This window comes from Gopherus flavomarginatus, chromosome 5 (genome assembly GCF_025201925.1).
Source record: "Gopherus flavomarginatus isolate rGopFla2 chromosome 5, rGopFla2.mat.asm, whole genome shotgun sequence".
NCBI classification, from domain to species: Eukaryota; Metazoa; Chordata; order Testudines; family Testudinidae; genus Gopherus; species Gopherus flavomarginatus.
In genome coordinates, this window is record NC_066621.1 from 87,457,884 (window position 1) to 87,471,226 (window position 13,343).

At 43.0% G+C, this 13,343-nt stretch overlaps 1 protein-coding gene across 1 annotated transcript in view; it reads right to left on the reverse strand.

Annotated features, from left to right (window-relative positions):
* Nucleotides 1-9,162: 9,162 nt before the first annotated feature.
* MYBPC3 (myosin binding protein C3) overlaps nucleotides 9,163-13,343 on the reverse strand; it is a 130,431-nt gene continuing 126,250 nt past the window's right edge. Inside the window, exons 32-34 of the mRNA XM_050953646.1 lie at nucleotides 12,703-12,889; nucleotides 11,026-11,068; nucleotides 9,163-10,481 (exon numbers count right to left, since the gene is read on the reverse strand). Of these exons, the coding sequence (XP_050809603.1) occupies nucleotides 11,058-11,068; nucleotides 12,703-12,889 (198 nt within the window). The 3' untranslated portion in view covers nucleotides 9,163-10,481; nucleotides 11,026-11,057. The remainder of the gene's footprint in view (nucleotides 10,482-11,025; nucleotides 11,069-12,702; nucleotides 12,890-13,343) is intronic.

Below are 13,343 nucleotides of genomic sequence, written 5' to 3' on the forward strand. Positions count from 1 at the left end.
AAATAATTTTTGATCCTGTGGGAAATTTTGTTCGTCTTTAGCTCAGGATGACCTAGCTCTGATACAGTATTCTCCCCTTCAGTTTATGGGAAGGATTAGTTAGCAGTGGCCTTTGAATTAGAAAGCAGCCTTGTCCAGTGTAGGTCATGACATTTCTCTGTGATTTATAGCTACTGCACTGTTAGTACATAACTGATGTTTCCAGCAGGGACTGTCAAACAGTTAGTTCACACATAACCTGGGACTATTTCTCCTACATAAGCAAAGTGGGCTAAAACTAGAACAGGAATTGAATCAAATCCAGGATGCTTACCTTATCCCTCAATGCTATCACCACAAGATACCATTTCAGACTTTGAGGACCAGAAAAAGCCGAACCCTTCCACAAATGCCCTCCTGGAATTGGTTCTAATGAAAAAGTAAAACAATTTTCTCTATTACTATTATGTACCTGTTCTACTTTTATGCTGAAAAGATCACCTTGCATCATCTTTCGGATGCCCTGTACAAGAACATGTATTTATTTTGTTGTTGTATTGGGTGCAGTACATTACACTAGCAGATGTGTTCATCCACAGATGAGGTAATATCTAATTTCTAAGGACAAGGAATTTTTCTTAATGACTGCACACTCACTAGTTTACTATAATTTTTTTATAAAAAATTAAATGCAAAAACCTGCATTAGTGCAACAAAATGAGGATTTGATATAAAAGTCTAGGTTCTGACAACCTTACCTTGGCCATTGTGCACAGACTGCATGTATTGAGGTATATATTTAACAGCATAAAGAATTATCAAAAAAGTGTATGTAATATGGGTTAATTCCTGTTGAAGTGGGAACTTGACCTTTTAAATTCTCGAGTACTCTGTCTACTTTTAAACGACAAGATCAATATTAAGACTTCCTTGTTAGGAAATTTATTCCTGATACCTATATATTTCCTTTGCTCAATAATAGAGGACATGGTGCAAGACAAATTTCTTCATTAGTTTTTTTTTTTTTTTAACTTAGACTGAGGGTACTTATCGGTAGGTGGGGATGAGGTGAATTTTACCATTTGTTTAGTATATGCATACAGATGTATCATGAGGTGATCTGATAGAAACTTAGGCCTTGTCTACACTGGCACTTTACAGCGTTGCAACTTTCTCGCTCAGGGGTGTGAAAAAAACACCCTCCCTGAGCGCTGCAAGTTTCAGCACTGTAAAGTGCCAGTGTAGATCGTGCACCAGCACTGGGAGCCGTGCTCCCAGCACCATAGCTATTCCCCTAATCGGGGTGGTTTTTTTTAGAGCACTGGGAGACCAGCATTTTAACACTGCTAGTGAAGACATGCTCTTATTCTTATTACTCCTAGTTATACTACTGTGGATAATCCTAAACAACTCCCTTCCCTTCTTAGTTTTTAATAATGCTTTGCCCTTCTCTAGCCTCATTCATCCAAGAATCTCAAAGCATTTACAAACATTAATTTAGCCTCACAAAACCCCTGTGAGTTGAGTATTATTCTCATTTTACTGGTAAGGAAACGGAGGCACTTAAGGTCTGATCCTGCACTCATTGAAGTAAATGGCATTCCTATTGACTTCAATGGGATTGAGCCCTGAGCATGTCTGTGGCAGAGACTAGAACACAATTTTTTTTACTCTTATCTTTTGTCTTAACCACAAGAGCATCTTTACATCCTTCAAATACCAGTACACACTTACATCTCTTAATTTCATTATTTTCATATTTTCTCTTCTCAGGGAAATTGTGTTCTGTGACTGGAGGAAGTGTAGAGGATGGTTTCCACCCTCCTCCTCCTCCTGCTTCAGACTTACCTTGGACATAGTGCTTTAGTTGCTAATACTGTAAATTAATCATTTATATTTAAGGTACCCACCAATGCTTGTACATAGAGGATCAAATATCCATTATTGTTATAAAAAGGACCAATTTTTCTTTAGCTGGTGGTTATTCCACTCAGGACTGTTTGGGACTAATGTACTGTCAATTTCAAGCAGTAACTCATATGACTTATAACTGGTCTTGAAGAATCAGTTAGGGGCATCACTGCAGGGAAGCAATTATTCTCTTGGCAACATTGGTTTGCCCCTTCAGTAAAAAGTTTGGATATTCCAAAGTAAATGTCTTTCATGCTGTTTAGCAAACATTTGCTACTGCCTGCAAAATGTTGATTCTCCTAAAGGACCTTAGTTTATCCATCTTTTGTCTTCCCACAGGCAGTGCTAGTGTGTCCTACTGGATGCAGTGCTGAAAGCCTCCTTATGTATATCATAGCTAATACTAAGAAAAGGGTATTTATGTCACCACTGCCTAAAACCTTTGGAAGCTCTTTTTACCTGGACAGTTTTCTCCTTTAGGTTCTCTTTATTGAGTAATATTACTGTAGGGATTCTGAATACAGATGACAAACTCATCTTAATAAGTGACAAAGAGTTCAGTGGCATCTTATAGACTAACAGAAGTATTGGAGCATAAGCTTTCATGGGTGAATACCCACTTCGTCAGATGCATGTGGTGGAAATTTCCAGAGGCAGAGGCAATTTCCACCACATGCGTCTGACGAAGTGGGTATTCACCCACCAACGCTTATGCTCTAATACTTCTGTTAGTCTACAAGGTGCCACAGGACTCTTCATCGCTTTTTACAGATCCAGACTAACACGGCTACCCCTGTGATATTCATCGTAATAAGGGACTGTATTATCCTATGCAGTTGCACAGCATATAACAGAAAGGGGCTCTGGTGGGAGTGTGCACAGCCTAAGACATTTTTTACTTGCAATGTAATTCTGGTCATACCCTCAGAAACTAACAAAAAATTATGAGTAAGTAACAAAAAGGGGCTAAGGTATCAATTCATAGCCTGAGAGTAATAGTCAGGGAGCCTTAATTTCTTTGTGAACTGTACACTAGCCTGAAGTATGTCAAGGGTTCAACACACAGAGAAGCTGTTCAGAGAATCCATAAAGAACCCATCTTTTCTCTCTAGTACAACACTGAAGGTTTAAGTAGGATGAAACCCTAAAACAGCAGCACCTCACCTCAGCTTTCCAGGATGGCTGCAGGTGGCAGCATTTCAGTGTGATTTTCAGGACACTGGAAGAGAACTCCCTCCAGCTATCATTTTCTTAGTTCTCTAGTACAACAGAGATTGGATAGAAACTCATTATGATATCAAATTTGGTTTGACACCCTCTTATGTAGAGCTATCAGTTCCGACTTGGCAGTACGGGCCATTTAGGAGGGTCACCTTGAGATGAAGAACAAGTTGTTTCTGCTTGTCTGCAGGGAAGAACTTGCACACAGAAGACTGCATCTGAGGGGTGAGGTAGGAGGTACATGGGAACCCCGCTATTCAGTCAGGGAATGAGTCAAGTTTTAATTTCAGAAACTTTACAATGTCACAAAAATTTTTAAAAAGTCCTATTTTTATATTTTGAAGGGAAATTTAGAATTGCTTAAAGGGAAAGAGGATGAAAAATCTAGATCTATTCCTCCCCTAACCAATCCCAATTGCCATTTCCCTTTCAGGTACCATCATATATTTAATACGTCAGTAAAAATGCAGCATGAACAGTTTCAGCAACTGCGCAGTAAATAAAATCAGATCTGCTAAAAAGGTTCAGTTAATTGTTTGAACCCAGCTCTGCGAATACAGAATGCTATTAGTTTTTACTGAACTTGTCACAGAGGAGACTCTTGGCATGTTGCAGGATTGGCTTTTTGTGAACACATGAATTCCATTTTAAATGTCTAAGTGAGTTTGTTTGTACATGTCTGTGTCACTGTCTGGCTCATATTTGCAGGCAAATATGGAATCCCTGCACTTGGTGGTTGTCTCCACAGTAGAAATGTTTGCCCATTATCAGTGCTGTCCTCTTGAATGGATATGGTTTGAAATTGCAGAGCAGTTTTCCTTCCTGAGGGCAGCGGTGTATTATCGCCTAGGCCAACAAGGCCTAGGCCTAGGGGAGCAAATTTGCTCAAGCTCCCTCCCCAACTCGGCCCCTTCCCCAAATCCCCAGCCAGCCTCCTGCCCCCAGGCGTGCTGTGCTTCCCTTCTCCCCCTTCCCTCCCAGGCTTGCCACGCAAAAGCGCTGGGAGGGAGAGAGAAGGAAGTAGCGGCACTCAGAGGAGGCGGAGCAGAGGTGAGCTGGGGCCTGCGGACACGGGGAGTAACCCAGCGGGGGCGAGAATTGCTCCCCATCCCAGCTCACCTCCGCTCCACCGCTGCCATTTCCTGAGTGCGCCACAACTCCCCTTCTCCCCCCTCTCTCCCAGGCTTGCCGCGCAAAAGCGCTGGGAGGGAGGGAGAAACAAGTATCAGCACTTGGGGGATAGCGGAGGTGACCTGGGGCTGGTGGGCACAGGGAGTAACTCTTCGGGGGGGGGGCAGGGAACCACTCCCTGCCCTCTACCCCAGCTCACCATCATTCCCACCTCTGCCATTTCCCCAAGCATGCCACAACTCCCCTTCTCCCCACTCCCTCCCAGGCTTGCTGTGGGGGAGCAGAGGTGAGCTGGCGCAGGGGGGGAGGCAGAGGCGGCATTTTCTTGAGGGCCTAGGGGTGGCAAATTTGTTAATCTGCCACTGTCTGAGGGGCTAAGGAAACTAACAGCATACTGAAAACTAATGACACACCAGAACACTGGAGTACCAAGGTGAAATGCTTAAGATAAATTCTGAGAAATAAGTGTCAAGATGGGGCCCTGGAGCCCAGAAAGGCAACTAGTGTGGGGAACAGCCCAACAACGACGTCTGTATTAATATTAACCTACACATGACTAGAAAGTAAACAATGCCTGATGTTTCCATGGCAGCCTGGAAGATGACTTGGAGCAGCAATGGGGGAAGCCTCAGCTCTTGCAGAGATTCCTACAGATGAGCAAGGGGCTCCAGAGCACAAGTTTGCACTTGCACTGAATTTGGAGTCAACTAGTATTGCCTTTGCAGGTTGTCCCATGTGGTGCATTGAACACTGTGTTCAAAATTAAGGCTAAGATTTTGTCATGGTTATTTTCAGCAAAAGTCACGGACAGGCAGGGCCAGCTCCAGGCACCAGCTTAGCAAGCAGGTGCTTGGGGAAGCCAAGAGCAAGGGGCGGCACATCGGGCTCGTTGGCGGTGGGTCCCTCTTGGAGGGAAGGACCTGCTGCCAAAGTGCTGCCAAAGAAGAAAGCGGCGTAGTGGAGCTGCCGCCAATCACGATTGTGGCTTTTATTTTTTTCCCGCCACTTGGGGTGGCAAAAGCCCTGGAACCAGCCCTGTGGGCAGATCACAGGCAAAAAAAAAAATCACAGAAATTGTGATCTGTCCGTGACTTTTGCTGCTGCAGGTCCATGGTTTCCCCTGGGCTGGGAGCTGTGGGGTACCCCTCTGTCTGCGGTAGCTGGAAGCTGCAGGGGTGCTCCCCTCCACCCATGGCACCTGGGCGTTGCAGGGTGACCATATTTCCCAAAGAGAAAACAGGCCATCCCCAGTCGCTTACCTAAGGCACCCCCTTCCCCCCTTCTGCATGAGGCTGTCACCCATCTCTGGCATCCTGAGGCGGGTCCCCCCAGGAGGCTGTCGCCTGTCACTAGAGTCTTGCAGAGGGCCCCATGAGGAGGCTGTCCCCTTTTGCTGGAATCCTTCCTGGGCCCTGATGGCTGCCAGCTCCAATCCCTCAGCCTCTGGGGCTGAAACAATGTCACAGAGGTCTTATGACATAAACATAGCCTTACTTATAGTACGAGCTGTCACTTTAAATTATAAGGGACTTCCTGGTTCTGCTTGTGGACTAGGGGGTGCTATAGGGAAGTGTGCATTGCATCTGAAGAAGTGGGTGGATTTTTTACCCATGAAAGCTTATACCCAAATAAATATGTTAGTCTTTAAGGTGCCACCAGACTCCTCACTGGAAATTACATAGATCTGGATCCCAACAGGTCTGTTACTAGCCCATAAGTAATGTTAATCAGCTTCAAACTGTTACTAACACGAACCTTAACTGTATCTGTTTCCATCTCCTTCATTCTACTTTCCTTCCCATATTTCTGTACCAGACTGTTAAGAAAGACTTTTGTTTCTTTCATTACCTAAGCGAGATCAGGAGCCTCATCTTTTTATATTTGTCCGTATGGGACCCTGGCCAAGCTTGGGGTCTCTGAATACTAACCCAATATACACTATTAAAAACTTTCTCAAGCCCTTCAAGGCTTCTGGTCATAGCACGCTGTGGATGACCTGTCCAGCACCAATCATGGCACCTGGAAACCGTGACTACAGGAACAATCAAGGCAAGAATGGTTTAAAGTGGAGGCTGTTTTCTGCATCTCCTGATGGGTGGAAGCGTCCTGACCCGTTCTCCACAAGGGGGAGCCAGTCCCGGGTTCACAGAATTTAGATATTGGTGGGTTTAGGGTCCAGGCTTGGTGGGGCGTTTGGGGAGGCCCCAGGTTTCTTGTCTGCAGCATTAGCACGGGCCTGTGAGTATTTTGATCTCAAGGGTGAGGATGGGGCCGAGGAAGCCCTAGATGACCGGGGGGGAGGGAGGAGCTGCAGTGTGAGGCTGTCCCACGCGGCTGTTTGAATGGCCTCTGTCACGGGGTCGCGCGCACCCCCCCGTTCCCTTTGCGCGCTCCCTCTAGCAGCCCTGCCCTGAGGTGATATCCTCGAGGCGCACGCACACACCGGCTCTCCAACGTGCGCCGCGGCCACCCGGTTGCTGCAGTGTCGTCCACGCGCATGCGCAGCCCCCGTTTCTGCGTCTCTCTGGCTTGCGGCTTGGGGTACTGATTGACTGCGGTCTTTCGCCTATAGGGGGCGCGCGCTATCTCCAGGTGCCACCAGGCTCCTCTCCGGGCAGCGTGGGCGGGGGAGTCCCAGGGCGGCCCGTTTCTTTCCCCGGGAACACCCAGGGGCCGCCGGCTCCGCCTGTCACAAGGAGGCTGAGCGAGGTGAGGAACCGTCTTGATTCCCGCTTCCTGGCCAGCTTCCCGCGCTACTCATGCGGGGCCCCGCCCTGCCTCTGCCGCTGGGGGACGTGCCTGGCCCGCCAGGTTTTAATGGGGCCATTGAGGACAATGGAGGTTGAACTCATTAGCATGGTGCTACTTGCTTTAGAAATGCAAATAAACCACATGATATATAAATAGATACTTAATTTTTAGGATGGATTTAAAATTGTCTATATTGTGTTTCATGAGGAGAGTCCAAAGTAAAAGGCCATTGATAAGAACAAAGAAATGCCTCGCTCTATCCTTGACAATATTTGATAGAAAGTAGAATCCACAGGAACTTTACCTCTGTATTGTAAAAACTATAGCTTTATCTAATAGTTTTAAATAGAAGAAAGGAGTGAATGGAAGGGGAATTGTTGTCTGGGGGGTAGGGTGACCAGACAGCAAGTGTGAAAAATCAGGACACAGGGTGGGGAGTAATAGGAGCCTATATAAGAAAAAGCCCTCAAAATCGGGACTGTCCCTATAAAATTGGGACATCTGGTCACCCTACTAGGGGGTGGGGTGGAGGAGCAATTTCCCAGACATTCAGAGGGACCACAGGATGTCAGTCTTGATATGCAGTTTGACTTGGCAGCATGGAGATGATTGCACACAGAAGACCATTTGTCAGAAAAATTTTCTATGTGGTTCCGTTGCTGGAAGTAGGCTGTGGTGAATGGTGGTAGTGGAATGTGGGTATGATATTTTCTTAGCTAGCTAGGTTTGTGATGTGTGGGTAGACATGCCACATGGCATGTCAATCAGTGCTTAAACGAGCATCAAGCTGGCAGCATTTTTTCAGTCTGAGGAGTGGCTAGCATTTTGGTATTAAAATCAGTATTTTGCTTTTGGAAACTTAACTATATTATGATGTCTACTTATTTTAACCCATTTGGATCACTGTTAAATTTGCCCCCTATTATTGTTTGAGAATTTCACAAGCAAATGCTATATCATGTATGTCCTGTCATAGAACTGCATTATCTTAAGAAGAGCCACTAAAATTGTGTGAGTAACCCATCCCAATTTGGTTTTGTACTCCAGGAACTGAGAATCCAAAGGCAGCAGCTCAACCCACTTAGTTAAAGGAGACTATGCACTAGCTACTGTTAGTGTCTAGACTTCACATGTACTAGATGGTGAGGCTGTCAGGCGCAGGGCAGGCTTGGCTATCTTTTTGTCTTACGCCGTTTGACAGTACTATCACTGTTATCTGAGTTATCTGAATTTTCTAGTCTGACATTTATATAGTGGAATTTCATGAAGATGTGTAGGTAACAAACATATCTCTGATGAAAGTGTCAAGGGAAATGCATTTCTTGCCACTGCTGATGGAGCTGTCATAGTGAGTGAACATCCCCTTGTCTTTCATAAAATCAGTGTGAGTATAATTCAATGGGAAAGTGTCATCTTCTTCAGGACCATGAGTTAGTTTTGTGAGTTTTGAATCTTGCGTTAAAATACAGCATGAGTTTACTACTTCTCCAAAACAATAATTCAGAGCACCTTTCAAATATTAATTAACACAGTTTGTAAAGCACTTTGACCTCTTTCAGGCTAAAACATTAAGCTGCTGTTTATAATTTAGTCCTTTCTTTTCTACAGATGCTGTCAATATGGTTGCCAGAGGTGATGGTTTGAGTCCACTTTACATTCAATTTGTAAGTTCTTTATGACATGGAATGTCTCAACTTGAATGTGTGGTCAGGAGCGGTGCCAGGGTTTTTGGCGCCCTAGGCGGGTGTCCTTCCACACTCCCGGTCTTCAGGGCACTTCGGCGGCGGGTCCTGGAGCGAGTGAAGGACCCGCCGCAGAATTGATGCCGAAGACCCAGAGCGTGGAAGGACCCCCCCCCCGCCGCCGAATTGCCGCCAAGGGCGGCAAAATGCTGCCCCCCCATATCCTGGTGCCCTAGGTGACCGTGTAGGTCGCCTAAATGGAAGCGCCGGCCCTGTGTGTGGTATCTAGTAGATTCAGATAAATAAGAGAGCTGGTCAGAAAATGTAAATATTTTTGCACAATATTTTTAACTGAAGTTTTCTAACTCTAACATAGTTATAAAGTTCACAGAAGATATCACAAAAGCACTTCTTGTTTTAGGGGAATTGTTGCTTATACATCTCTCCATGTTCTGATATGTGAATAAAATACAACTTAATCCAGCTGTCACTGCACAGGTATCTTTATTATGAAGATGTACTTCACAGTGTAGTACAATCAATCTGCTGAGTCAGAAATACCCATCCATCAAGAGAGGAACATCTTAGAGGGGAGAACAGGAGCACTGAGTATTAATATGAAGAAACTGATGTAGTTCTTTGATAAAGCCTCTCTTCCTGGATGGGTTTCCTCTCCCTGCCTTCTCGTTTCATGCCAGTGTAAAAGGAGAGCAATACCAAGTCAGGGGCTTCTAATTACCACTATAAGCTGAAAAAGATTACATAGTGAAAACTAGCACGTTAGAAGCAGGAGACTCTGTTGGCGCAAGAGGGTTTGTTTTTTTTTTAAACAAATTCAAAAACCTAACTAAAGAACATAACTGTCTGGAAAAACATGTAAAAATAGTTTATAAACTTTGAAAAACCACAAATGATACAAAATTAAAATAAGCTTTTGCTGAATTCATCATAAGCTTTGTGGTTTGAAATAGTCTTGTATGCCTTACTTCGTGATTGCATTTTTCAACGTCTCTCCTGAGACAGAAAACTAGATTTGAATTTGAGTTCTTTCATAATGTGTTGTAGTAACATCTGAAAAACAAGAGTTCATGCTAGTGTAATTTACCAAACCAGAAGATGATTAGTGAATAGTTAGCAGGGACTATCATATGTACAGCAAGCAGTGCAATAGCCTAGACCAGATATTCTCAAATAGTGTTCTGTGGACAAGTTGGGATCTGTAGAGGCCTTCCTGAATCCACAGACGTAAACATTTTGAGAATCAGGTATTGGAGGTTGGAAGAGGAAAGAGAGCCCTGTGAGGTCTCTCTTTTATCTAGGATCCTGTGGGGGTGATAAAGTTAAAGCACTAGAACAAATGACCTGCTAGGATTTTCAAATCTGTAATATTTCTGAGCAATACAAGATTCCCATCAGGAATTTTAGAATTCTGAAAGTGACAAAAGAGTAAAAAGATAGGATTTATTTTAGCATTGGAGAGTTGATGTTAGCGTTTGTGCTCACTTCATACCTGAGGGGTGGTGGATCAGTTTTGCATTTAGCTTTAGTGTTTCTGTCCTAAAGGAGAATCTCTAGTGTTAATGGGGAAAATATTTCTATTTCCCCTGCATGGTTATTAGAGACAATAACACTTCAAAAATTCTGAGAAGGGAAATATATGAAACTGTGTAACTAAACAGGACATCTTCCTCCCTCATTAAATGACACTTAAAAGATGAGCAGAGCTTTAGCTGTACGTGGGTCTACCCATTATTCAATTTTCTCTTTTTTCCTTTCCTTCTCTTCAAATTCCAACCCCAACACCACCTGAGACAGAAAGAGAAGAAGGAGAGAGGTTGGTCACAAACAAGTGTGATGTTTATGATAACCATTCTATTTTTAAAAGTTTAAACTGCATTGTACACTTTCAGATATATGTATGAACAACAATTTTTAAACTTAACACGATTCTTAAACTACTACATCCAGACATTGTATTACAAATTAGCCTTGTACTAATTAGTGATGCACATCAAACCACTGCTATGGTTCTCCTACACAAACAACTTTCAGTGAATTAAAAAGGAAATGCCCCAGTAGGATCATTCCATTATCCTTACAAATTGTTTAAGCCTGTGTGGAGCAGGAGAGCCTTCAATGCCCTCTAACTTGAATGGGAGTCTAAAAAAGGCACTTTGCAGGAATACAATAAATGCAGTGATTTAAAAAAAAAAGTCTGATTGATTGACCCATAAACTTGATTTTAATAAATGGCTCTGCATGGACCAGTTTTCTATCTACCCAGCTATTATTCATCATTATTTTACCCAGTGCTAACTAAATATTTTCCTTAAGTCATTTTGATTCATACCTTGAATTGCTGATGAACTAAGGTTTAGAGTTTTACTGAGGTGCTGGAGGAGGTAAAAGAATTAAGAGACAGTGAGACACACCATAGAAGCTGAACTGAAAAATTAAGACATGACACTAATTAAAGTTTAAAAAAGAGGATGGGGGAAGAGAGAGAGAGAATTTTACAGTGATCATTTTCTCCCTCACAATCATGAGGAGACTTAATATGCCCAAGACAGACTCCAATAAAAAGAGGACTTAAAATTTCAATTACTACATTTTAACTATTTTTCCATATTTAACAGGGAGTTCTCATCTTATAGGCCTCCAAACATTTAATGCAGTCATGTGTATTTACTTGCAACTGTTCTGTCACTAAAATGCTTTCTTCTGCAACTACATGTGAAAAGAGTGACCTTATCTCTAGTGGCCATATACCACCTTTTTCTTCTCGGGCCATATTATTATTAGTTTTAAAAAAGAACACTGTAATTATTTTCTCCATTGAGATGAACTGCAGTCACTCTTGTTGTTTTTGTTTTCAGATTACTGAGTTTTTGTCCTTATATTGGAACATAGTTGCACCATATTTTTTCTAGGTTTTTTGTTTGTACACAACAGTTTTGAATGATGTAATACCATTTGGATCGGAAGAAGTCAATCTCCCTGTACAGAAGGCACATCTCAACCAATAGCTATTCTACACGCGTCCTTGTTGGCAGTTTGTTCTGTTTCTGAAGTTTAATTGTATGCAAAGCATTATGCATGCTCATAGTACTTTATAACTCTTATTATGTTTTTTCTAACAGTATTTAGCCTAACATGTTCCCTTTTGCAGTGTTTGCCTGACTTCAGCTAGTAGTGAAAATAAATGATCAATATCCCTTTTGATAATTGTTTGTAAAGTAACAGGCCTTATATTTACATATTTTTGACAGCTATCATATCTCATCACTTTTGAGTCTCTTAGGAATTTCAGTTTTGAAATGTAGAATAATGTCTATAGCAGCAGTTCTCAAACTATGGGTTGTGACTCCAAAGTGGGTCATGAGCCTGTTTTAATGGGGTTGCTAGGGCTGATGTTAGACTTGCTGGGGTCCAGGGCTGAAGCCTGAGCCCCACTGCCTAGTCCAAAGCCCAAGGGCGTCAGCACTGGGCGGCAGAGCTCAGGCTTCGGCTTCAGCCCTGGGCTTCGGCTTTGGTCCCCTGCTCAGGGTGGTGGGGTTAAGGCTTCAGCTTTGGCACCCCCGTGCCCTGGGGCAGCAGGGCTCAGGCTTTGGTCCCACTTCCTGGGGTTATCTAGTTATTTTTGTTGTCAGAAGCGGGTTACGGTGCAATGAAGTTTGAGAACCCCTGGTCTATAGGACAGTGCTGTTGTCCACAGCATACAGTTTATCAGTTCAGCTTGTGACATTCATTCCAATGTCTTATGCCTTCTTCTGGAATATTAAACATGGGAGCTTAATAGCTTCCCATCTTCTTGTCCTGTAGTACCTAACATATAACAAAGTTCGACCACAGAATTCTGCCATATGTTCACCTGTTCCTATGGAGACATTCACTTATTCAATAAACTTTAGCTTCTGCCCCCCACCCCAGATATCAACAATTTTTGCTTAAAGGGAAGCTATGATTTTTGGAGAAATTAATTATCCATTCATTTAAAGGAGAATATTGTCTACAGAAATCTGGTTACCTCTGACATCCAATTTGCACTCTATTTCAGCTTCACCACATTCATTCACAGCTTTACAGGTGTAAAAGCCTCCATCAAAGGGACTGGGCTTTCGGATCTCCAGGGTCAGTACCCCTTGCTTACTGAACATACGATACTTGGCATCTCCAGAGAGATCTACTTTGTTCTTGTACCAGAATATCTTTGGCTGAAGAACATAAAAACAAAAGTTAGGAAGTTGTAGATTTATGGCTGCCTGTGTAACCTTAATACAGCCCCGTTGGGTGCATTATGATACTATTTTTAATTACATGATTACATACTATTGTTTTCATGGAACCCCCACTCATTCACTACATAAGATGGACAATGCTCAGGAAATAGATAACGTAGCTACTCAATATTTCTTTTTATCTTCATTATGTGGCTCTGTACCTTGTTTACTGCACACTATCCAAACCTGGCACTGACTACAGAATTATTAATTTCCTCATGGGTTTTTTTTTTTGGGTGCTCAGCCCCATAACATCTGAATGCTTTACAAAAATGAATGGATTTATCCACACAGCATACCTATGAGATGATACGATCATATTAATTCCATTTACAGATGGGGAACTGAGGCACAGAGATATTTTAGACCAAAATTGTAAGGTCTTCTA